Source organism: Danio rerio, chromosome 11 (genome assembly GCF_052040795.2).
Source record: "Danio rerio strain M-AB ecotype USA chromosome 11, GRCz13ab, whole genome shotgun sequence".
In the NCBI taxonomy this organism is placed as follows: domain Eukaryota; kingdom Metazoa; phylum Chordata; class Actinopteri; order Cypriniformes; family Danionidae; genus Danio; species Danio rerio.
In genome coordinates, this window is record NC_141031.1 from 37,534,505 (window position 1) to 37,560,218 (window position 25,714).

Genomic DNA, 25,714 nt, shown 5'->3' on the forward strand with positions numbered 1-25,714 from the left:
GTTTCCCAGAGATGGGTTGCGGCTGGAAGGGCATCCGCTGCGTAAAAACTTGCTGGATAAGTTGGCGGTTCATTCCGCTGTGGCGACCCCGGATTAATAAAGGGACTAAGCGGACAAGAAAATGAATGACCTTCCAGCCGCAACTCAACACCAGGAAACACCCATACATTCTTGCCTTCACACACATATGACCAATTTAGCTTTTTCAATTCACCTGTACCGTATGTCTTTGGACTGTGGGGTAAACTGGAAACCCACACGAACACAGGGAGAACATGCAAACTCCACACAGAAATGCCAACTGACCCAGCAGGGGCTCGAACCAGTGACCTTCTTGCTGTGAGGCGATCATGCCTCCCACTGTGCTACCGTGCTATATTAGTTATAGTATTTCTAGTTTTTCAGTTAACCAAACTAACCCAGGCTCATTCTGATTACGTACCCCTATATATATTCTGGAGAGCGCCATATACATCCCAGGGGCTACATTTTTTGCATTTTTTGTTAAGCGAATCCACCAGAGGCCGATGTGTACGCTTTTTGAGATCTCAAATTTCTGTTGCGAGTGCCAGTCGCACCAGCTCTTCTCATGTAAATCCAACAGAGGCCACTGTTGACTGACTGTCTGACTGACTGATTGACTGACCCACCCTTCTCCTTCCCTAAACTCAAACGATAGTGTTTTCAAAAGCAATCTAGAAAAACAACCTAGCAGCAACCTGATTGTTTTATTAAATTTTTTGTCTTACCTGCTTTCTGGAACTGTTCTGCCTCGGACTCAAACCCTGTCGTCACAGTCAATTCAGCTCTACATCACAAATCCGTCGACATATGCATCGAGCCACTGGACAAACTGATAACAGCGGAAAAGCCGTCCATACGGAGGTAAACAGTCAGCTGGTAAACGTGAAAAGGAACGTTGTCATACTGCCCCGTGGCGTTCGTTTTAAAGACGCAATGTACCTCTGGCTGCATAATTCGCGATCTCCAGAAATGTATAAAGGGCTACGTTTTCAGAATGAGCCTATGTTGAACAGAACACATCCAGTGTCGACCAAAGTGAATTTTAATGTTTCCACGGCTAACATTAACACTTGTACAAGCGAGTAATAAAAATAGTACTAAAATTTATATCTTATTACCTCTTAGTAATAAAAATAAAATAATAGTTTGAACACTGAACATGAATCATACAAATGCAACGAATAAAAGTAAAAATTACAACGAACTTAAACAAACGACTTCATATTGAAGATCATACTGCACATGTAGTTTAACATGCCTAGTTTACATTTTTTTGCAAAAGAAGAAAATATACAGTAGGACACATTTTTATGTTTATTAAGAAAATATGTTTTTGAATATAATAATGCTCTTGACTGATGAATTTGTCTTTAAATTTGCCATCTACTGCATTTCTCTAAACAGTCAGATTTTCCACCATAGAGTTCTTATGAATTCTGAAAACAATTTTTATTTTTGCTAATTATTTTATTTCGGTTCATTTTTCATTGAAAAATGTCAGTTGTCAATTTATTCAGTCAGTTTTGCCATTTGTCAGTTTATTTTAGTATTATTTTTTTCATTTAGGGTGAATTTTAAATTTTTATTTCATTTAAAAACACTGTAAAAATGCTGGGCTCCACATAATTCTGTTACATTGCTCCAACGCAAATCAACTGCGTTAGCTGAACGGTTTTATTTTTACAATTTTGATTTTTGAATTTTGAAGTTGATCGAACATAAAACAATTAAGCTGTCCCAAAAAAAGTGAGAAATGATTGAGCAATAGTTTTAGTCTTAGTTTTTGTTTACTAAAATAATCTTGTCTCAGGACGGCACTGTGGCTCAGTGGTTAGCACTGTCGCCTCACAGTAAAAAGATCGCTGGTTCGAGTCCCAGCTCATCCAGTTGGCATTTCTGTGTGCAGTTTGCATGTTCTTCCTATGTTGGTGTGGGTTACCTCCAGGTGCTCTGGTTTCCCCCACAAATGAATGAATGAACCTAGTCTCAAACACACCTGAATTTCTTCAGCTTTGACTTTGGAGGCTCCAAGCACTTTTATCAGCTCCTCGTCATCAACAGGGTTTCCCTCTGAAGAGCTCAGCCTGAACAGGATCTGATCTTCAATCTCCTTTAACTCCTGTTTCATCTGTGCGTTACTCACAATGAGTTGATTCTTCGCTCCTTCTAGGTCAGGTCTCTCTTCGGCAACGAGACGCCCAAGAAGCTGATCCTCTAACCCACTGCGCATGAACACATACAAAAAACACAACACTGGTGAAAATGTAGGATCTCACAACTTGCTTGATGTTTGAAGAAATGCAAGAGCACTACCTGGGCGAGAGGGTGAAGTTGATGAGAGTGACTTTAGTAGAGATCTCTGGCGAGTAATGTGGGTTTGGCAGCTTCGTGGTGATGTACATTTTGAAATCGTCATGATAGTGAATGATAGTGTCTCCGAGTTTTAGAACTGTGTTGCCTTCATGCGTATACGTCTGCAAGGAGGAGACATCAAGAAAAACTAAAACAAGAAGGATCATTTAAAGGGATAGCTCACCAATTATAATGGTTCTTCCATTTGATCCTAACCTGACTGAGTTTCTTTCTTCTATTGAGCACAAAAGAATATAATCTGAAGAATGTTGGAAAAAACAGCCATCGACATCGGTATGTTTTTGTTTGTACTATTAATATCAATGACTGTTGGTTTGTAACATTCTTATTATCTTGTTATGTGTTGTGGAGAAGAAAGAAATTAATAAAAGTTTTGAACCACTGAGTAAATGGTGAGGAAATTAAATTTTTGGGTGAACTAGCCCTTTAAAAGGTGATATTCAAGCATTTTAAAAAAAGACGCTAGGTTCAAAATACAGATTTTTATATGGTATCTGTTGGATGATTTCAGTTTTATGTAATGATTTATTCACATAAAACATTTTTTTTAACCTGTCGTAGGAGCACAGGGTCCAGTGCAGGGTCCAGCTCTTCTCCGACATTCTCCAGCAAGCAAGGCTTCCCAAAACGGATGGCATTTTCTAAACTACGCAGGAAGTCCCGGTCACTCAGCTTCATCACATCCAATCTGTTATCACGCTCCTGCAAAAACAAAGACCATGACAAAAGGCAGAAACACACTGGAAGTCACATTACTGTTTAAAAGTCATTTATATTGGTTTGGGGACAGTAAAGGCATTTCTAATAATGCAAAGATTTGTATTTCAAATATGTTTTACAAATTATTTACATAAAAAAGACTGAAATAAATGCAGTTTTCATTAAAAACAATAAGTGCACAACTGTTTTTAAAATAACAAAACAAACAACTGAAAATTAAATTGCATTTAAAATAAAATAAAATGATTTTGAATTGTAATCATATTTCAAAATATCACAGTCTCTGCTGTAATTTATGATCAAATAAATGCATGTTGTTATGATCATTAAAGACTTCAATTTTTTTTTAATTGATTAATCTAGTTAGAAAAATGCTTTATTGTAATTCTGCATCATCCTCACCATGTTCTTAATCCACTTGTTGGCCTGTCCCTGCGGATCGATAAACAGAGGCCAGCGCTGAGAGTATTGTGCAATTACTCCATTCTCCACAGAGAGACTATCCTTCGGCAGGCCTGCAATCTACACAAAACCACACAAACACAAATGATTAGATAATCCCCTAATAATTAGCATACTCAAATAAACAATATTCAACCTTCTAGTTTTACACAGACTTTATACAGTATCTATGCACATAATGTTGTTTGCTTCTGACCTGCCAGGAGCGGATTTTGACTTTGTCTCCCAGGGTACTGATCAGGTTGGGCTGTTCTGTGTGAGGAACCGCCAGATCTTTAAAACCCCTGAGCCACTCTTCAGCCATTGCTGAACGATACTCGCCCTGAAGAAAGCAAACAATATTTTCCAGAATATCATTTTTAAAAATATAAATCTGAAACATACTTAAATCTATTCAAAAGTGTCCAGAGACCACTTGTAAAATCTAATTTCTTTGGATTTACACTTTACAGTTAAGAGTTTGAGTAAAACGATTTCAGTTTAATAAAATAATAATAAACTAAAATGTTTCCCCCTTTTTTTGAAATATTCTGAATATTATTCAATTAGATTTGTTGTACAAAAATCTGATTTTTATAAAATACATGTACTTTAAGCAATGCTTATAAATGCTTGATTTTATTTGCCTTCTTTAAATGAATTCCAAATGTAACAGTTATGAATGCAACTTATACTGTATACTAATGTGACTGTTTTTTTTCCACCAACACTACATTTTTGACCCAGCTCAACTTACAGTCAACTGTGAATTATTATTCTGAAAATACTATTTATTGCATATTTACGTCTATCCACTACTCAGGTGGTGAAATCTCATAGTAAGATGTTAAAGATGTGACTTTTATTGTTAGAATGCAAATTTTAATTATTGCAATGTATCTCTTATAGACAGTTAAAGTCATATTTATTAGCCCTCTTGTAATTTCTTTTTTCTTTTTCAAATATTTTCCCAAATGGAAATTGACCAACAGAGCAAGAAATTTTTCTCAGTATTTCATATTATATTTTATAATATTATACAGGGTGGGTCATTTATATGGATACACCTTAATAAAATGGGAATGGTTGGTGATATTAACGTCCTGGTTGTGGCACATTAGTATATGTGAGGGGGCAAACTTTTCAAGCTTTTGGTGACCATGGTGGCCATTTTGAAGTCGGCTATCTTGGATGTAACTCTTGTTTTTTTATAGGAAGAGGGTCGTTTGATCAAACTTATTGGGAATTTCACAAGAAAAACAGCTTTATTTTTTCATGAGTTATTTACAAGTTTCTGACCATTTAAAAATGTGTTCAATGTGCTGCCCATTGTGTTAGATTGTCAATGCAACCCTCTTCTCCCACTCTTCACACACTGATAGCACCACCGCAGGAGAAACGCCAGCACAGGCTTCCAGTATTTGTAGTGTCAGATGCTGCACATCTTGTATCTTAACACCATAGAAAATATATTATAATATTATAATATATAATCTAGAGAAAGTTTTATTCATTTTGTTTTGGCTAGAATAAAAGTTTTTAATATTTTTGAGTCAATATTATTAGGCCTTTTAAGCTATATTTTTTCCAATTATTAACAGAACAAACTATCTTTATACACTGACTTGCCTAATTACCCTTACTTGTCTGTATAACCTAGTTAAGCCTTTAAATCACACTTTAAGCTGAATACTGGCATCTTGAAAAATATCTAGTAAAATATTATATACAGTCATCATGGCAAAGATGAAAGAAATCAGTTATTAGAAATGAGTACTATTAGGTTTAGAAATGTGTTGAACAAATCTTCTTTACAGGGTGACAGATAATTCAGAAGGACTAATAAATCTGACTTGAACTGTATGTTGATTTGGGGTTCATTTTTATTTGTTAGAAAAGCAACTACTCTTATAATGAGCTCAAATACAAGCATCATTCTTCCCAGCGTGCTTTTTCATGCTGCACGCACTCCCACACACTCACAGTGAAGGGTCCGAGGTAAGCAACGTATCCTGCAGCGAGCAGCACATCTCCTGCCACATTATTCACCATATACTCCAGCTGCTGTACGGTTTCACTCCAGCGCACTTTTTCATCAGCCAAACCACCAATCAGCTGCCACACACAACAACATCCTATATCTGAACTGTATGTATGATAAGCTTCAATAAAGAAAGACAGAAGATTTGAAGCAAAGGTAGGATAAAAAAAGCATGTTTAAAGCGATCACACCTTATCTGCACGGACCAGTCTGTTCTCGCACAGCTGGCATTTAGCATCTAGCTCATCTCTCTTAGCCAGGCATTCGTGGTATTTGGCCTGAAGCGTGGCAATGCCCTCCTCTACAGCTGCCAGTTTGCCCTTAGCATCATCCAGAATGCGCTGTGTTACAGCCAGATCCTCCTGAGCTTCCTGCAAGGCTTGCTGCACACACAGCAACACAAAAACACAATCAAATAATAATTAGAATAAGTTTTGGTTTGTTTTCTCAACATTTTAAACTTTGCTTTAGGCAGAAAAGTGCTTAGAAACGATTTAATTACAGTACATGTAAACATGGACAATACTCCTGATATAAAAAAAACAAGCAGGCACATTTGAGGAGATTACTAAATAATGAATTTCCCATATAGAAATCTGATATAGAAATAAATGCAAATTACATATATACAGTGACATTCAGTGGTACAAGTTCATGTTTGTATTACACATATATACATTTTATGCGATATATATTTCAAAATATACAAAAAATGGCTGTTTGCATTTTTTTTAACCACTCGAATTACAAATAGGTCCACATATGGTCAAATATATCAGCTATAATTTTATAAATGTGCTCATATATGGCCATATATGTGAGATTTCTGTATGGGTTAGGAGAAAAAATCTAACTCTTACCCGTTTGGGCTCTACAGCTCTGGCCACAAAATGGTAAACATGCATCGCTCGCACCCACTGACAGATGGAAGTACAGGCTTTGGACACTTTGGCGATTGAGTCAGGGTGGAATTCGGGGTTGTCCATGTAAGGCTGCACTTGTTTGATCACTGAGTCTGGGATGTTGTCCTGGGAGAAAGGTTTAATTGTTTCAATTTGTGATTCTAGTAAGATTTTAGAACCAAAAAAAAAAAAAAAGAAGAAAAAAACTCCATGTTTAAGATTAGTAATATATCTAAAAAGAAATTCCATGCTTACTTAGCCTCATATATTTAGGAGAAAAACAGTACAATTAAAAGTATTTACTGTATATTGGAGATATTTTTCCTATTTTGATATACTCGCTTGTTAAGTCATGACGTATCCGTGACGTATGAAATACTGTTTCCGGGTCCAAGCCGCTACTCATTTGAATTGAGAAAATATTCGTTTATGACCACTTTCTAGTCATATCACACATTAAAGTGAATTTTATATGCAATCAAAGTGTACACAACAATATCTGAGTTTGCTGCATTACAAATACCAATATTTCAACAATTTTAAAAAAATTCATCACTTTTTGGCCATTTGATATTAAGCATGGATATATATATGGTATATTTTGATCGCGATTTTCTGAAGTATTAGAGCACTTTGTAAATGTTTATTATTACCATGTGTCTCCCCATACAGTGTGACATATCACTTGCTTCGTGTTACATCACACTTAACAAGCGGATTAAAATGTAATTTTTTTTCTGTTACAGTATGTTGAATTTTAAGTAGCCATTACTCCAGTCGTTAGTATCACATCCTTTGTAAACATTGTAGCATCTTTTAATCAAAGTTTTGTAATGTGTTTTTTTCAACTTAAAACAAACATCATTTATTTAAATTAGAACAATACAACACATATTCTCCGTTTCCATTGGAAAACAAACTGCAAGGGTTTGCACTTATGTAAATTATGCAACAAGAAAGCTTGTTGTGCTCCAAACTGTACACTGTAAAAATTGCTAACAGTTGGTTGCCAGTAATACTGTAAAATTTACAAGGGTAACACTTTATTTTGATGGTCCATTTGAGTATTAGTAGACTGTCTGCTTAATATCTGCTAATACTGCTTCTTTAACAGACATTTAACTGACTATAAGAAACTTTGCAAGTACAAGTCAACTTGCTCTAACGCTAACCCAAACCCCAACCAGTCTACTTATAATCTAATGAGAATTAGTTGACATGTAGATGCAATGTAACTAAATTCTTCAAACGGACCATCAAAATAAAGTGTGACCTTTACAAGTGCATTGTAGTTTTACAGCACAATTGTAACTGTTAATGTACAATGTGTTTGTAACAACCAAAATTGCCAGTAATACCCTTAATTTTACAGCAATTATTAACAGTGTATTTAATGCACTTGGAACTAGCCATGGAATGATAACCACTTTCAAGGTATACCGCGCTTTGGAAAAGTCAAGGTTTTAAAACCGCCAACATTTATTGTAATACTGTTTCTAAGGTATGTGTAAGATTTTTAGTTACTTTTTTTTTAGGACAACATTATATCCAAAGATGTCTTGTAAATTTGTAAAGAAATCTATGTTTTTGAAACAAATGAAGACAGCAGAAGTCTGAATTGTTTTGTTTACTGCTCCAAAATATTTTAAATCCCTCTAAAAATAAAATAAATTGTGTTCAAAAGGGAAATAAGTTTTAGTTTTTTTTACCCAGACATTTAAAAAGAACTTATTTAGAGCAGTAATCACAATACCGTGAAACCGTGATATGTTTATCCAAGGTTATCATAAACGTCAGATTCTTATACCGGCCCATGCCTACCTGAGACTGTTTGCCAAGGATGTGAATTAAAGTTAATAATGTTGTAAACAATGTTTTACTTAATAAGACTTCACTGTACTGTTTTACTTAATAAGACCTCCATGTACTGTCAGGAGTTATAGGTATTATAGGTATATTTTGTCTTGACTGTGTGTTTTTTTCCACTTTCAAAGTGCTGGCAACCATTAAAGGATAGTACACCCAAAAATAAAAATTCTGTCATCATTTATTCTCTCTTCATTTGTTCCAAACATGAAGTTCCTTTTTTCTTTTAAACACAAAGGGAGATATTTTAACAAACGCAGCAAATCAGTAACTAATTGACTTCCGTAGTTAAACGGTTACAGGTTTTCATCATTCTTCAAAAGATCTTCCTTTGTGTTCAACAGACCAAAGAAACTCATAAAGGTTTAAAACCACTTGAGGGTGAGTAAACAGTGAGTAAATTTAACTACTCCTTTAACTTGCGTTTTATAAATCACCGTATATAAATATTCTTTAATGTTTTGTTGAATAAAATTAATAGTCCTTTATTAATGAATCGATCCTTAAAAACACGTTAAACTAAATCTTGCCCTCACCTTGTCATACTTAAACAGACTCTCCAAAAACTTCCCTGGATCCTGCAGAAGGCCTTTTCCTGCATCCCAGTAGTCATCAACCTTCTCTCCGAGCTTCTCTCCAGCAACTTTCTTGGGTTTTATACCCTTCAAAATGCACACAGCTTCTATAACCAGCTTCACTCCTGGAGGAGGCCTCTGCATAGCTCGCACCTGTAAAAGAACAAAAAAACATGGCACTCCTTGTAATCTGACATGATCTGAATATTTGCGTTATTATGGAAAGATGTTACCAAATGTTCCCACCTCAACGACATCATTTTTCTTCAATGACTGCAAGCTAGCGAGCGCAGCGTCAAGCGCAGGAAGTGCTTCATTCAGATCTTTCTGAGCATCATCAGCGATGGCCTGAGCTACTCGAGCCTTTTCAGTGGCTTTAGTCTCCTCAGCCTGCACTGCTACACGGGTCTCTTCAGCTACAACTGTGTCTTCCTATACACACACACGCAATACATCATCAAAAATCAAGTGTGAGTTTTATTCCTCAGTGTTTACATTAGACGCATATTTGGGATCGTCATAGTCACTTTTATTTTCTCCATTGTGATCACAGTATCCTTGGCTGCTTCCTCCAGCTGAGGCCTCATCATCTCCAACTCTTCCTGCATCTTGGCCACATCCTCTGCTGTACTCAATAACTACAAACAAACAAACACACACACAAACACACACACACACACACACACACACACACACACATTCAAAAATACTTTTGTCAATCATATAGAAAACCAGCAGGTATCTTGATGTCAAAATAACATAAAAATTAAAGCAAATCAAAACTGCAAATCGATTTAATGTCTATTGACTACCTTGATGTCAATACGACATCAAATTGACATCTAACATTGACGTCAAAATGTTGACAGTTTTTGGACAGATGTCAATTATACATCAAGGTAGTTTACAGACATTGTAATGATATACAATCCAGTTTCAAGAGTTCACAGTTAGCTGATGATTGATTATAAAGCTTCTTTGACATGCTGTCCCGGGAGAGAGCCCTGAGCTCATAAGATAGGGACTCCCGGGACTCCCTACCATTTGCAAGGCGGGAGGGGAGTTTGAGAACAGGTAGATCTTAAGAAATCCTCTGCTGCAGTAGCTAATGAACAGATAGTGATTGATCTTAAGAGATAACTGCTTACTAGGAGCATGTCTATGGTGCCGATTTGGATTAGTCAATTAACTTAAGTTGCATGTTTTTGTGCGGTGGAAGGAAACCGGGGAACCCGGGCGAAACCCATGTGAGCATGGGGAGAATGTGTAAACTCTGCACAGAAACTTCAGCGGGCTTGGTAAGGACTAGAACCAGTGATGTTCTTGCTGTGAGGCAACAGTGCTAACCACTGGACCACCGTGCCTCTTATCTAGGAAAGGAGGAGGAGTAGGGGTGGAAGGGGAGATTCTTCAAAACGAAGATAGCTGTTATATGGAGCTTAGGGTATTTATAGTTGTAACCACGAGGAGTGACACTGACAACAGAGGTTTGGATCCACGTGCAGATTTATTAGAATCGTCAGGCAAGCAATGGTCAACACAGGTGCAAACAGGTATATGGAGACAGTCCAGAATCATAGTCAAATAACAGGCAAGAGGTCAGAAGGCAGGCGGCAGACGGAGACAAAAGGTAAACACGGTCAAAACACGGAGAAACAAGACAAGGAAAACGCGTTGTAATGCCACTATCAGTAAACAACCCTCGGCAAAGTGAATAGGTGAGTGTGTGGATTAAATAGTGTGTGCAATCAGTCTCTGACAATCCTCAGGTGGTGCGAGTAATCAGTCTAGATGAGGAAGCATGTGTGAGTGTGACCGCAGTGCATGTATGACAATTTTGTCCATAAATGGCGGATTTGTAGTCCATGGTTATTGTTCGTGCAGTCCAGCGATCTTATGGAATACGATCACTGGTAATCGTGACAATAGTGGCTTAGGAATCATCTGATTGGTGAATTATAAATTGGATAATGCGGGACCAGCCGCAAGCAATCATAAGCAAGTGATCCTCTCTAAATTAGTTTATAAATAAACTTTACATCAATTTGTAATTGAAGCTTTCAGATGTATAAAACTTTTTTTATTTTATATTATTTATTGCCATCATTTTGATGGTCAAAAGAGCATCAATGTGTTTATGTCAAATGGACGTCAAGTTTATGACATCAAATCGATTGAAATATTTTTTTATGTTGTTTTGAAATTAAATCAATATCTCACTGAACTTCTCCATATTTTATACATCCATAATTTATAATTTCATTTTTGCCTTTCTCCCACTCTAAGATCAGCCAACTCTTTCCAAGTGGTGCTCGCTGCAGAGCCATTTGAGGAGAGCTGAGCTCCAGCGAGGGGGAGCTTAAGCTTGAGCTCCACCTTTTTTGCACTTCTTCTACGAGTGATGTCACTGGGGGTAGGGTTAGGGGTGGGGTTGGTGTACGAATTAAAACAGCTTACAGGAGGAGGAGCAACAGCTCATGCTCCCCCTCGCTGGAGCTCAGCTCTCCTCAAATGGCTCTGCAGCGAGCACCCTCTCACTCTTTCTCCCTGGTGCCACCTCAAACTCAATTAAGCACAATGGGAGCCATACAGTATCTTTTAGCTCTACAGCTCCTCGGCTATGGAACTCGCTTCCCTTGGACCTAAGGAGCAGTGAAAGTCTTCACACCTTTAAATCTCGTCTTAAGACCCATCTTTTTAAGCAGGCTTTCCTATGATTATCCTTTATCATGTTATTTTATACTTCAATATGTTTGCACTTCAACTTCTCTCATGTTTAACTGTTTGTCTGGCATTGTTTTATTTTTTATTAATTGTTTTGGTATGTTCGTTGATGCTTGTTGTTAGGCAACCTTGAGTGCCTAGAAATAAATAAAATGAGTTATTATCATTCATTCATTCATTTTCTTTTCAGCTTAGTCCCTTTATTAATCTGGGGTCGCCACAGTGGAATGAACCACCAACTTATCCAGCATATGTTTTATGCAGCGGATGCCCTTCCAGGTGCAACCCATCACTGGGAAACATCCATACACACATTTATTCACACTCATTCACACTCGTACACTACAGACAATTTAGTCTACCCAATTCACCTGTACCTGTACATGTCTTTGGACTGTGGGGGAAACCGGAGCACCCAGAGGAAACCCATGTGAACGTGGGGAGATGAATTATTATTATAATTATTATTATAAAGGAGCCCACTGGGAAGTATTGTGTAAAAAAACAACAACACAAGAGAGAAGTTCAAAAGAATTACCTTGTCCAGGCCAGTTTTCATTCGCTGTTGAGCGCTGTGAAGCTCCTGCTTCTTCTGGCCAATCAAAGATGAGAATATGCTCAGGAGCTCCAGGTAGCTCTTAGGTGTGACAGAGTTGTGGCGGGAAAGTTCCGCTAGGTATTGCTCACACTTCCTGGACACCATTTCATGGATTTCAACACACATCAGCGCCTGTACAGAGAGAAATCATTTTTGTGCTCATGTATACATTTACACTAGGAGTTAAACAAATTGATCTATTTAGATAATGACAGACAGATTGGTATCCATATGACCTGCTGTTTTTATTGTGGATTTTTTTGTTTAACAATCAGAGTGAAAGACTTTGAAAGACTTTTTAACATTTTTAAATGCGATACAATTTACAGAAATCATGTTATGTTTATGTGAAAGGGGCATATTAATCTAATTGATGAAGAAGGAGATGAACTTGAATGCCTTGTGATTAAGCATGCAGGTGTTTACAAGGTAACAAGATGAGAGGGGAATGGCGTGCATGTGCATCGGTGATTAGTAGTCGGGGGTCTTGCTGATTGGAGTGACAGTGAACGGGTGAATTCTGTGAATGGGAGTGGGAAGAACCTAGCCTGGCTGTGACAGGTTTACAGCATGCAGGCATTGTGACATGGCCTCTCAAGCAACATTGAACCAATGACTGAAGCATAAAAATAAAGTAGGCCTACCATACATATTAATGCACTGTAAAGTACACATATTATAATGGTATAAGAAAACAAAAAAATACAATACCAGATACCAGTTGTTTGCTTCTGAAACATAATATACCTTCAAATATGTCCTCAAAAGTGCTTGCATTTGTGGTTTAGCTTTTAATGAAAAGGCATGAGTGATACAATAAAGTGCAGGATGTGCTTTATGATACAAATAAATTAATTCATTTTAGGAAAATATATTTAAAAAGTTATGTGAATTCATTCAAGTAACTTATTTATTTATTCAACTTACATTGATTTATAAGTTGACAAAATATTTACTTTCACCGCCTCTTAAATATATTAAACAGATCCTTGAATTTGTATTTGGCCATTAATATAAATGTATTTTTGCTAAAAGCATAGGTTTCTGTAGTTTTTTTTATAAATTAGGAAAAGGAAATTATATTTATCTTATTTTTTGCTGATCTAAAAAAAGATCTGATCTAATCTGCAAAGAAACGAAATGTAATCTGAATCATGAGTTTTGAGTTCCATTTTATTGACCAAATACAGCTGAAGTCAAAACTGTTAGCCGCCTGTGAATTTTCTGTCCTTTTTCAAATATTTTCCAAATGAGGTTAAACAGAGCAAGGAATTTTTTTACAGTATTTCCTATAATTCTTTTTCTGGACAAAGTTTTGTTTTTTTAGTTTGCCTACAATAAAAGCAGTTTTGATTTTTTTTTTTAAATGTTAAGGTCAATAATATTATTAGCCCCCTTAAGCACTATTTTTTCGATCATTTTTTTCTCTGTGTCTACAGAGAAAAAACATTGTTATACAATGACATGCCTAATTACCCTAACTTACCTAATAAAATTAATTACCCCAATTAAGCCTTTAAGTGTTACTTTAATCTGAATTACTAGTATCTTGAAAAGTATCTAGTAAAATATTATTTACTGTCCTCATGGCAAAGATAAAATAAATCAGTTATTAAAAATGTGTTATTAAAACTATTATGCTTAAAAATGTGCTAAAAAAATCTTCTTTCCATTAGAAATTGGGGAAAAAATATACAGGAGGGCTAATAACTCTCTGACTTCAACTGTAAGACATAAAACTGTGATCTGAATCATGAGTTTTGGGATCCATTTGACACACTCGTCCTTACCAGGCTCTGGATGGTCTTAGGATTGGACTCCAGTTCTGGAAGCTCATTGAGAAAAGATGTTGCTACAGACTCTAGTGCCTCCTGTGGCCAAGCACTGAACCAGTCAATAGTGCAGCAGTTTACAAGAGAGGGAAACTGTCTGAGGCGAGCGCGAAACACTTCCCCTACCGGACTGTAGATGGAGACAGAGAAAAGAGTTTACAAACTGTAACATTGCATGCTATGTATGCATCATGGCTGAAAATGAGATCTGTCTGACATAAGAGTAAACCTAATTTTATGGTTTTATTCACTCAAATGTGCTTATTTATTACCAATGTAAAAGACTCTTTAATCAGCAAAAGGCCTATACACACTTGTAGTTTGTATGTTTATATTTTCTTCATACTTACCTCCCACTGGCATCTATATTTTTTGTCGATAAAAAGTTATATGCTGTTGTTCTTTAAATACATTTAAAATATATGACAAAAAAGTAACTATATGAATTTGTAGCACTGATATATCTTAATATATAAAGATCAACCTCATGCAGAGGACAGTGTGGATGTTGCTGCGGACTCTCTTGACGTAGGCAGCCATGAGGTTGGCTTTGGTGGGCTGCTGGCCCATGTCCTGAACCACCGGTTTCATAGCAGTGAGGATCCGCTCCTGTTCCTCTGAAGTGTACAGATTGGGCACGTCGCCTGAGTTGAGGATGTTGTTCACATCTTCCAGGAAAGATTCGCTCTTAATCTGAAAACCAGAAAAGAAAACACACAAAGAAACAAACAGACAAAAATATTTATGTTGAAGACTTGAGTAGGATGTTGCTGAAAAAGTGTGTGTGTGTTTGGAAATAGTGACGAGGTACAGATAAATCTATTAGGATAATTTATTCACAGACTGGAAAATCCATTAGCCTAAGATCAGAGAAGTTTGTTATATGGCTTCTTTTACTCAGTGATGAGAACTTACTGAGGGCTGCTTTTACTGTTGTACTACAATCAGGGAAGTGCAAAATTAAATTTTTTTTGCAGGGTTAATAATTTATTAAATAATAAAAAAATACATTGACTTTAAATAGTTAGGTTAGGACTGTTATTATGTTACAATGGATTTTAAATAAATACACTTCTTAAAAGAAAATAACTTGAGTACCAAAGAATCATATTTTAAACAAATGCTAACAATTCAACCCTGACAGAAATAAATGACAGTTTAGTCATTTAAAATAACATTTAATGTATTAACTGACATTAACAGATGATAACCAATTCATTTGTTTGAGTATTTTTGAATCTCTGTTAATGTTAATAAATAATCATTGTTATTCATGTTATTGTAATTATTAATATCAAGATGTGCAACGTTTGATTTTAGTAATGTATTAGCAAATGTTAAAATATATTTATTAATAAAATAATTAAATGCTTTAAATGATTTTTGGTTTAGAAATATGCTAGTTCATTTTACCTTATGTATTTAACTTATTTACAAATTAACAAATTAAATCTGCAGTGTTATATAGTAAAATTGCACAATATTGCTTTTAGTGTCTTTAGCAGCTTTCAAAACTTTTTGGCCACCATCAGATTCGTCATTTTAGTATAATTATTTATATTTATTTATAATGTAGTATAACAATCTCTCGCTCTTCACCTGAGCAGTAATGGTATTTATAATTATATTGATTATAAAATTATATGATATTTACAGAAATTCATAATATTTATAGAAAAAAAACTAAAACAGATGAAATGGACTCCACAGAGTCCAGACCTTAATATACCGTAGTATTATAGAGGCAGTATGGGATTGTCTGGAAAAAGATAAAAAAAAGTTTATTTGTGTACATATTTCTGTTTATATTTTAATGCAGAGACAAGCCTTATATCTGGAAGGTCATTAAACTTTTGCTAAAACACCAAAACTCTTAGGAGACCAAAACTTTTGCACAATATAAAATATATATACAGCTGGGAAAATAAGTATTGAACATGTCACCAAATTGAATTGAATAAAGGTGCTGTTAACATGAAATTTCACTGGATGTTGGAAACAACCAAAGAAATCCATATATGCAAAGAAAACAAATCGAGTTAGTTTACTAATTAAGTTATGGGTAATACAATGAAATGACGCAGGGGGAAGTATTGAATACTTGAAGAAAGGGAGGTGTAGAAAGGCAGTGAAAGCCCAACAGCTGAAATCTCTGAGTGGTTCTTCAGTAACCCTTAGCCCTTCCTCATTGTAAACAAATATTAGCTGCTTCAGTCCAACATCTGCATTATCAGGATGATGAAGATGAAACCAGAGTGGACGTTTCAGCAAGACAAGGATCCAAAACACAGCCAAGAAAAATCAGATAAAGAAAATCAAGCTGTAGAATGAAATCACATGACTTGAATCCATTAGATTAGATTAAATACAAAATAAAGATCAGATTTGATAGACGAGACCCACAGAACCATCAAGATTTTTACACTCTGTTGAAGTCTGTGAAAAACACCAGAGCAATTTATGCGACTTCATTCTCCATATGAGAGACGTCTTTAAGCTGCCATCACCATCAACTATTAAATATGTTTCAGCAGTTCAGTACTTTCTACTTGTGTCATTCCATTGTTATTGCACATGACTCATTATTCAGATATTTTTAGTTTTGTTTTATGTCTGTATTGTTTATGTTTTTTACCAAAATCTGGTTCAATCCCATGTCAACAGCTCCTTTAGAAATATTATTCCCAGGAAAAAAACATGAAGCATTCAATGCTTATTTCCCTGCTGTAATATATATAATTTATGATGCCAATCTGTGATCTCACCTGTGTATCTACAAACAGGAAGGTGATTTGCACGTTCTGCATGCCAGCCTTTAGCATGATGCTCTTGATGTCCTCTCTCCACTCCAGGAGGCCATAGTTTTTGGAGAGTTCAATCTGGAAGCACTCATACTCAGCTCTGATAATACAAGGTCAGTCACAAAGACAAAATGTGTGTCAGTCTTTTATTTGGTGTATCACTGATGCCTGGTTTCCATATAAATGAATGACTGTTCAATATGTTTCTAAGGGACTTCAATGAGGTGGGTGTTCCTATTTTGACTGATGGTGGTAAATAATGGCAGCCTCACTGTAATAATTTCTTTGTGGTCCAACGATGAAAAGATTGAAGTGAAGTTTAAAAAGAATAAATATAGGGAGTATTTATATATAGTGTCACTTTAAACAACACATTGCACCAATTAATATGAAAAATCTTTGTATGTATGTAAATATTTGATCTAAAATGATGCATTTGCATTACATATGTAACGATTTATTAGATGTGTTCAGATATTGAATCTTGTTGGCATGTGTTCCAGGCATGACATACCAATTCTTTCATGTTCTACATGGGTGGCAAGCAAAATGATTACAGGCAAGAATCACTTTGACAGAAGTATTGATGTCAAAACTGTTAGAGCTCCAATTAAATGGGCCAGTATGACTTCTGTTTTTGATCAAATGAAGCCTTATTGAACGGACTCTCGTTAGTAATGCTAATTATATTTTTTAGGATTCAGCACAATAAACGCTTCAGCAGCTCTTACATGTGCGTGGCAAGCCTGGTAAGAGACTGGCGTCCACTGCCACCGACGCCTAACAGCAAAGCGTTCCCGAGGGGCTGGCGCAGGATACGGCTGATACGACACACATGCTGTATGGCGTCCATGAAAAGCACCAGCTTCATTTTAGAGGTGCTGGTCTGGTTATAATCATCCATGTACTCTTCCATCACACGGGCCAGCTGTACGAGGCAGATAAAGAGCAAAACTTCAAAGTGGCATATGATTTAAAAAGTATACATATTTTGCAATATACAGTTTAAGTCAAAATGATTCGCCCTCCAGTGATTTTGAAAAAATAAATATTTCCCAAATAATGTTGAACAGAGCAAGAATTTTTCACAGTATTTCCTATAATATTCTTTCTTCTAGAGAAAGTCACATTTGTTTTATTTTGGCTAGAATAAAAGCATTTTATAATTTTTTAAAATAATTTTAAACCATCAATATTTTTAGTCCCCTTGAGCAATATTTTTTCCGATTGTCTACAAAACAAACTATTGTTGTACAACGGCTTGCCTAATTACCCTAACTTGCCTAGTTAAGTCTTTAAATTGCAGGTTAAGCTGAATACTAGTATCTTGAAAAATATCTAGTAAAATATTTTGTACTGTCATCATGGCAAAGATAAAAGAAATTAGTTATTAAAAGTGAATTAGTAAAACTATTATGTTTAGAAATGTGTTGGAAAAATCTTCTTTTCGTTAAACAGTAATTGGATAAAATTATACAGGGGGGCTTATAATGAAGGAGGGCTAATAATTCTGACTTGCACCAAAATAAATGACAATGCAAAAAAAAAAAATAATAATAATAAAATAAAACACATTTTTACATTCTCAGGAGAATATATAATTCTTTTAAAATTTCAATTAGTTTAATTAAAGGAACTAAAACTAGCATTTTGCAACATATACAGCAAAATGTTATTTGTTTACCTTTAAATATTAAAAATATATATCGTTCTTATTTTTATTATTAAATAAGAACAGTATAAAATTTAATTTTACTAAAAATCAATATAGACCATATAGTTTTAATTTAGCCTAAAATCTCTTCTGAAATGCTTCTATTTTGTTGAAAACAAAATTAAAAAACATTGTAGTTACAAAGTTTTTAAGATGGTTGGAGCGAGTTACATTTTTAAATCCATGTTATAAATGACTCAAGAAAAAAATCATTTAAATCCTTAAATTAGCCCCAAAAATTATGTAACTTCCATGTAAAAAAAATTATAAAAATAAAAAATGTAATCTAATATCTTGAATTTAAAATCGTAAAATATCACAGAGTTGTAAATCCCAGTACAAATTTATTTCATAACAACACTGCTTTTACAATGTGATAATCAAGCTAAACCATAGTGTCCACAGACATTATTATAATAAACAAAAAGAATATCTGTTAAACAAACGAGGAACTTTCTTTTATATGGTCACCATCACTGCTAAATTCACTTTACTTAATATCAAACACTGTTTAGAAATAATGAAAAACATTTCTGTATTGTTGAATCACTGAATGTCTCAATTGTAAGTCACTTTGAACAAAAGCATCTGCTAAATGACTAAATGTAAATGTCAATTATAATGGCATCCACACAATTTGATATATCACTCATATTTACACCAAGCACCACTAACACACATTGAATATCTCCAAGCCTTCTTTACCTTCTCTCTATCTTGAATAAGCTGGTAAACCTTTACAGCCCCAGGAAACATGAAGTCCCCATAGAGAATGGGCTGATAAGGGACCACCTCCTCAATCTCACACCCAAACTCCTTTATATGGTTATGGAGGAGCTGGTCAAACCAACTCCTGTCCTCTTCACTGACCAGTCGATCTTGGAAAACTCTGCAGCTCTCGTGATACCAAAGCTGCAGTAGCTGTATTTTATTCTGTGCAAACAGACAAGACATAAAAGTTTTTATGAACAGATTAAACATAAATAATGCACTGCTGTCCTTAATTAATTTTTTTGAATCAGAAATAATATACTAAAATTAAGTGCTTTTTTCCTTAAAACAAGCTAAATAATATGCCAATGTGGTAAGAAAAATAATCTTGTTTTTTCTTTTGACATAAGATTATTTTGCTTTAATAACTTCTTAATTTTGGCATGTTATTTCTTAAAACAAACTTAGACAAGCAAAAAATTATTATTTATTTAAGAATTTGTAGACATTTGGACTAGAAACAATACAAAAAATCTATCTAAGAAAATCTAAAATTTTTTTTTTTGCAGTGTACAAAAAAATTGTTGAGAATACTTATTTTATTGTCCAGAGATCACAAATAAAGTGCAAAAAAATGGATTGTTTTCAGTATTACAATGCGTTTTCAGGATTAAATTGAGTGCCTTATTTCTTAATATTCCATATTGTTACATTGGTCACACTTTACAATAAGGTTTCATTAGTTAATGCATTTATTAACATGAACTAATTAGAAACAACACTGATACAGCATTTATTCATCATAGTTCAACATTTACTAACGCATTATTAAAATTAAAATTCATGACTGTTAACATATGTTTATGCACCATTAACATGAACTAACAATCAAGAACTGTATTTTTATTAACTAACATGAACAAATACTGTAGTAAATGTATTGATCAATAAGTTCTATGATTCATCTTTATCGAATTGTGAATCTACCAATTTATATAAAACAAAAGGTGAAACAATACCTATCAACATTTACAAAACTTGGTTTATATTATAATCATGTGAATTAATTTTATTGATTATGGGAATGATTGAATGCAGTGTTGAAATTAAAATTCTTGGACATTGCAATGATTAAGTTAATGAGCCTTTTAAACATGTGCATGTGTGTTACTAGAAATATGGCACTGAGAGTTCATCTCAATAATGTTTTGCATTCCTTGTCACTTTCTGCACTTCAGTTGTGACCTCTGGACAATACATTCCTATTAGTATAATTTGGCTGATTTCTTCATGCACTTGTTTGGTGGTTTCTGCAGGTTTCATCAAGTCAAATTTAAGACTTTTTGAAACATTTTAAGATCATTATGAATCAAATTTCAGACTTATAGAGTTAAATACAAAAAAAACTTATAGCTATATTTTATAACCTATATCTTATAAGTTTGTTATTTTAAATTGAGTTATTTCTTAGCCACATCCTTGAAATAATGTGTCAAAATAAGCAAACTAATTGTATACAGACACTTATTTTTCCTCAACAATGTTTCCATTTCAAAAATGTGACACATTTAAAAACTATAGTAAACTGAATGTATGCACAACACCCTGTCCCGGTCCTTGTCCTTAACAGGTAGCTATAAATATAAGAACTTTTTAACAAAAGTTATTGCAAGCAATATAATTAAACCATAATGGATTTGCATGGACATACAGTAGAACATAAATTCACACCTGTTTAAAACAATTTAAGACCTACAACACATAATTACTGTTAATTTTAGGGCCTAAAATTTTTTTAAAATGTAAGACATGTTTAAACTTTTTAAGACAGCACAGACACCGTTATTTGTTTTTGATCTTACAGCTATTTTTACGTCAACGGGCTCCCAGACTTGTAGATATTTAATTTGAGTTGGGACTGGTGTCTGACGCTGTTTTTCTTGTCTTTTGATGAATAGATTAAACATGGAAAATCAAAAATAAACTGAGCTTCATCAATAGCGGTACCTCTATTTTTCCAGCCTCTGCCATCAGGATGCCCTGGAAGACTTTGGAGAGATCTCTCAGGTTGAAAGTATAGTGGGATTTGGCAGGTGTGGGTAGGAGAGCGGATGTAATAGTGGAGTAAACCCTGATAGTAGCATCAACAAGTGGCTTGCAGAACGGCTTCATTTCTGGAGTTTTCTCTAGAAATGAAAGAAACAAAATGAGCTTGAGTTTCGCTAGAGCTACATAAACAACAAAATAAGCTCAAGGTTGACATCAAACTTTGAGTCATTGCGCAATACATCAATAAATGTGGCATTCAGTGCTTTAATATCTCTAAAACTTGAAGTCTGTACATTGTTAACAAATTCCTGTAGAATCTACTGTAACTTACTGGCAGCAGTTTGCCAGTAACCTACTGTAAATCAATTACAGCAAAAATACTGTATTCACATTTACAGCACTACTTATCTTGCTATATATGTATTCACAGAATTGTATTGTACAGTATATCTTTACTGTAAAATATACAGTAATTTTCACAATGCAAGTTTAAAATACAGTAATATACAGTATAACTGTCCTACAGTAAAATACAGTTTATATTACCGTTAAATACTGTGTAATTTACACAAATCATTAACAGTGTATTTATAATGCATTTGGGGTATTATTTATGTATAAAATAGCAAGAGGCGACGCAGTGGTGCAGTAGGTAGTGCTGTCGCCTAACAGCAAGAAGGTTGCTGGTTCGAGCCTCGGCTGGGTCAGTTGGCGTTTCTGTGTGGAGTTTGCATGTTCTCCGGGCGTTCGTGTGGGTTTCCTCCGGGTACTCCGGTTTCTACCACAGCCCAAAAACATGTGGTACAGGTGAATTGGATAGGCTAAATTGTCCATAGTGTATGAGTGTGTATGGATGTTTCCCAGAGATGGGTTGCAGCTGGAAGGGTATCCGCTGCATAAAACATGTGCTGGATAAGTTGGCGGTTCATTCCACGGTGGCGACCTGGGATTAATAAAAGGACTAAGCCGAAAAGAAAATGACTGAATAAATAGCAAGAATCTTTCAGTACTGACCTGTTTCTATGCTTAATTTGTAAATTAAACACACTGCAAAAAATGTTTTTCTTACCAACATTTTTTTGTCCCTTGTTTAGTCCAAATATCTAAAAGTACTTAAATCAAGAAGCATTTTCTAGACAAGCAAAACATACTGTCTTGTTTTAAGAAATAATATGCCAAAATGAAGTAAGTTTTTCCTCAAATCAAGCAAAATAATCTGCCAATGGGGTAAGCAAAATAATCTTATCACAAATCAAAAAACAAGATTATTTTGCTTACTCCATTGGCAGATTATTTTGCTTGATTTGAGGAAAAACTCACTTAATTTTGGCATATTATTTCTTAAAACAAGACAGTATGTTTTGCTTGTCCAGAAAATGCTTCTTGATTTAAGAATTTGCAGATATTTGGACTAGAAACAAGACAAAAAATCTAAGTAAGAAAATAATTTTTTGCAGTGCATTCATCAAAGGTGGCAACACCAAAGCTCCAAAAAATACAAATTTATTAAATTAAAAAGGCTGACACAAAGCATGTAACGTTTTGAGCCACACGGCTCTTCATGAGACAGTCCTGAAAGTAACTGTCTGTTTGACTGTCTGATGAATATCGCCTTTGATGAATATTTAATTTACACCTTTTGCGTTTATGGCTGAGCACCCAGTTAAGAGGGTTGTGCGTGCTTTTGTAGTTTTTCTATGCTTAATTTGTAAACATTAATGCACATCATATACTGTTTATGCACATCATATATTGTTTGTTGTACAATATGTGGGTTTTAGTGTGGTCTTTTATTGCTTTTTTATCAATTTTGTACTGTTATGTACATTTTTTCTATTTATATTGTTATTTTCTCTTTTACATTTGTCATAAAAATATGATAAATAAATCTTTTTTTTTTAAACGCTATTTTATAGTTAATAAAACGTGTTTATATTCTCAAGAATATTTGTAATGACAGTAATAATACTGTGCAAAAGACACCAGGAAATGATTTTAAGACATTTCCTTCAGTGAAAATCAAACTACGTGAAAAGGAAACTAAGGAGAAATATATTTGCGATTCATTTTTATTAAATCTAACACTGGTATGTACTATAAAGCATTAAGCATACTTTAACTAATAGTTTAACTGTTGTTATGATATTAAACAGATGATACAACATGTTATAAGGTCATTAAGTGATTGTGAATGCATTATGAATATCTGTATAAAGCATTATACATGCAGGCTTCGTAAAAAAGTGTATACAATTTTTATATCTATCTTCTTTTTGTGTCTCTCCGCGTTTGAAAACATATTTAAAGACATCAAAAACATTTCCATTTAAAATCCTATAATATCATCTGACAGGTGTTACTTGCTAAAACCCCCCACTGATATCTAGATGCCCGTATGTTTACTGGCACTCACGCATCCAGCTGCCCAGGATGGTGGAGAAGATCTTCCCCTTGCTGGCGTCCTCCATCTCAGTGAATGACAGGAAGTTGAAGTGGCGTGTGAAGCGTTGAGTGATAGGATTCCTTCCTCCGCCGGGGGGGCCCATCGCACAGGCGAAGTTTATGTCAACAAGGTTTTTAAATGTACCTGGGGAGGATTTTAGAAAGGTTTAAGATTGATGGAAAAGATGACTCAAGGCTGCATTTGTATAACAGTATCATTGTAAAGTATTGTAATAGTTTAAATAAGCATTTTGATATGTTCCTTTGGACATCTTCTTTGTCTGAAATGCTGATTAGCAATTTTTCCCCTTTTTTGAAAAGGGACTTTAAAAGCAATTGTTTGTCGGTGCAATAGCCTAGTGGTTAGCGTGCTGACATATGGTGCAGTAGCACGTCAAGGTGTCCTGAGTACGAATCCCAGCTTGAGGATATTTTCCTTCCCTAGCCCCTTCTGACTCTCCAACTTCCTGTCTTCCTGTCTCAATACTGTCTATCTATTAAGTCAAAAATAATTCTTAAAAAAAAAAACTTTATGTTTGATGTTTTTGCAGTTAAGTTTGTTTTAATAAGTATGTTTATTGGGAATATACATAACATAATTTAGGATGCACAATTCCAATGAATGTCAGGATACTCCTTTTTTAACATACAGCAATAAATTATAAATAATACAAATAAAATAAAATAGAATAAACACCTCCTTCCTCACCAACTCAATATACCTGCCTAAAATTCCGTGAAAACATTGTCAAATTGATGTTGAATAAAGGTAGATTTAAAGTGGTTTATAAATATAAAAAAGACAATAATGTCAAGAATGATACATAAATTGATTAAAAACTATAAAATACATTAAATACAAAAATAAATAAAAAAACAAGAGCCAGTAACGAAAAAAGCAGTTACGTTTATAAAATAAAATAAATTGTCCACCATTAACAATTTGTATCCATTCTCTAAAAAATACATATCAATATTTTTATTTATTTGCCTATATATATATATATATATATATATATATATATATATATATATATATATATATATATATATATATATATATATATATATCAGTATATATTAGTTATCACTTTATAAACTTTATAAAAAGAATTATAAATAAAGATTTATCAGTTATCCGTATCTACCAAAATTGAGACTGACACCAACCATTTGAACAGTAGTTTGTGTTTAAAAATGCTTTCAAATTGTTCTTTCTTGTTAAATAAATGCAGAGAAACTGATTAATGATAACAATAAATGAAGAAAATCAATGATATCCAGAAGTTATGCATAAATTGATTAAAACTATGAAATACAATAAATGTTTTTTTATAAAAATAAAAAGTGTTTAAAATAAAATCAATTGTCCACTGTATTTGTTTGCATTTTGTATCCATTCTCTGAAAAATACATATCAGTATTTGTATTTATCTATATATATTGGTTATCGACTTAAGGAAATGTAAAGATTTATGGGTATGGGCTAAAATTTATACTGACCCCAAACTTTTGAACAGTAGTTTGTGCTAAAAAATGCTTTCAAAATGTTCATTCTTGTTAAATAAATGTAGAGTAAGACTGATTAATGATAACAATAAATAAAAAAACAATAATGTCCAGAAATGATGCATAGATTGATTCAAAACTATGAAATACAATACTTACATAGATAAATAAAAAAATATGAGCCAATAACAAAAAAACTGTTAAGTTTTTTAAATAAAATCAATTGTCCACTGCATTTGTTTGCATTTTTGTAGCCATTCTCTAAAAAAATACATACCAATATTTGTATTTATCGGCCTATATAAATTGTTATCGGCTTCTAAAGAAATATAAAGATTTATCGGTTAGCAGTATCAGCCAAAATGTAGACTGACACCAAACCTTTGAACAGT

At 34.1% G+C, this 25,714-nt stretch overlaps 1 protein-coding gene across 3 annotated transcripts in view; it reads right to left on the reverse strand.

Moving 5' to 3' along the window:
• dnah1 (dynein, axonemal, heavy chain 1) overlaps positions 1 to 25,714 on the reverse strand; it is an 88,635-nt gene that overhangs the window by 20,088 nt on the left and 42,833 nt on the right. For all 3 annotated transcript variants that reach the window (XM_087273959.1, XM_087273957.1, XM_087273958.1), the window contains 19 exons: positions 23,785 to 23,958; positions 21,330 to 21,508; positions 19,317 to 19,544; positions 17,629 to 17,825; positions 16,862 to 16,997; positions 14,581 to 14,789; positions 14,055 to 14,226; positions 12,205 to 12,396; positions 9,470 to 9,580; positions 9,189 to 9,374; positions 8,904 to 9,095; positions 6,460 to 6,627; positions 5,791 to 5,982; positions 5,542 to 5,673; positions 3,776 to 3,901; positions 3,520 to 3,639; positions 2,950 to 3,099; positions 2,338 to 2,498; positions 2,021 to 2,246 (listed from right to left, as the gene is read on the reverse strand). In XM_087273959.1, the coding sequence (XP_087130085.1) occupies positions 2,021 to 2,246; positions 2,338 to 2,498; positions 2,950 to 3,099; positions 3,520 to 3,639; positions 3,776 to 3,901; positions 5,542 to 5,673; positions 5,791 to 5,982; positions 6,460 to 6,627; positions 8,904 to 9,095; positions 9,189 to 9,374; positions 9,470 to 9,580; positions 12,205 to 12,396; positions 14,055 to 14,226; positions 14,581 to 14,789; positions 16,862 to 16,997; positions 17,629 to 17,825; positions 19,317 to 19,544; positions 21,330 to 21,508; positions 23,785 to 23,958 (3,251 nt within the window). The remainder of the gene's footprint in view (positions 1 to 2,020; positions 2,247 to 2,337; positions 2,499 to 2,949; positions 3,100 to 3,519; positions 3,640 to 3,775; positions 3,902 to 5,541; positions 5,674 to 5,790; positions 5,983 to 6,459; positions 6,628 to 8,903; positions 9,096 to 9,188; positions 9,375 to 9,469; positions 9,581 to 12,204; positions 12,397 to 14,054; positions 14,227 to 14,580; positions 14,790 to 16,861; positions 16,998 to 17,628; positions 17,826 to 19,316; positions 19,545 to 21,329; positions 21,509 to 23,784; positions 23,959 to 25,714) is intronic.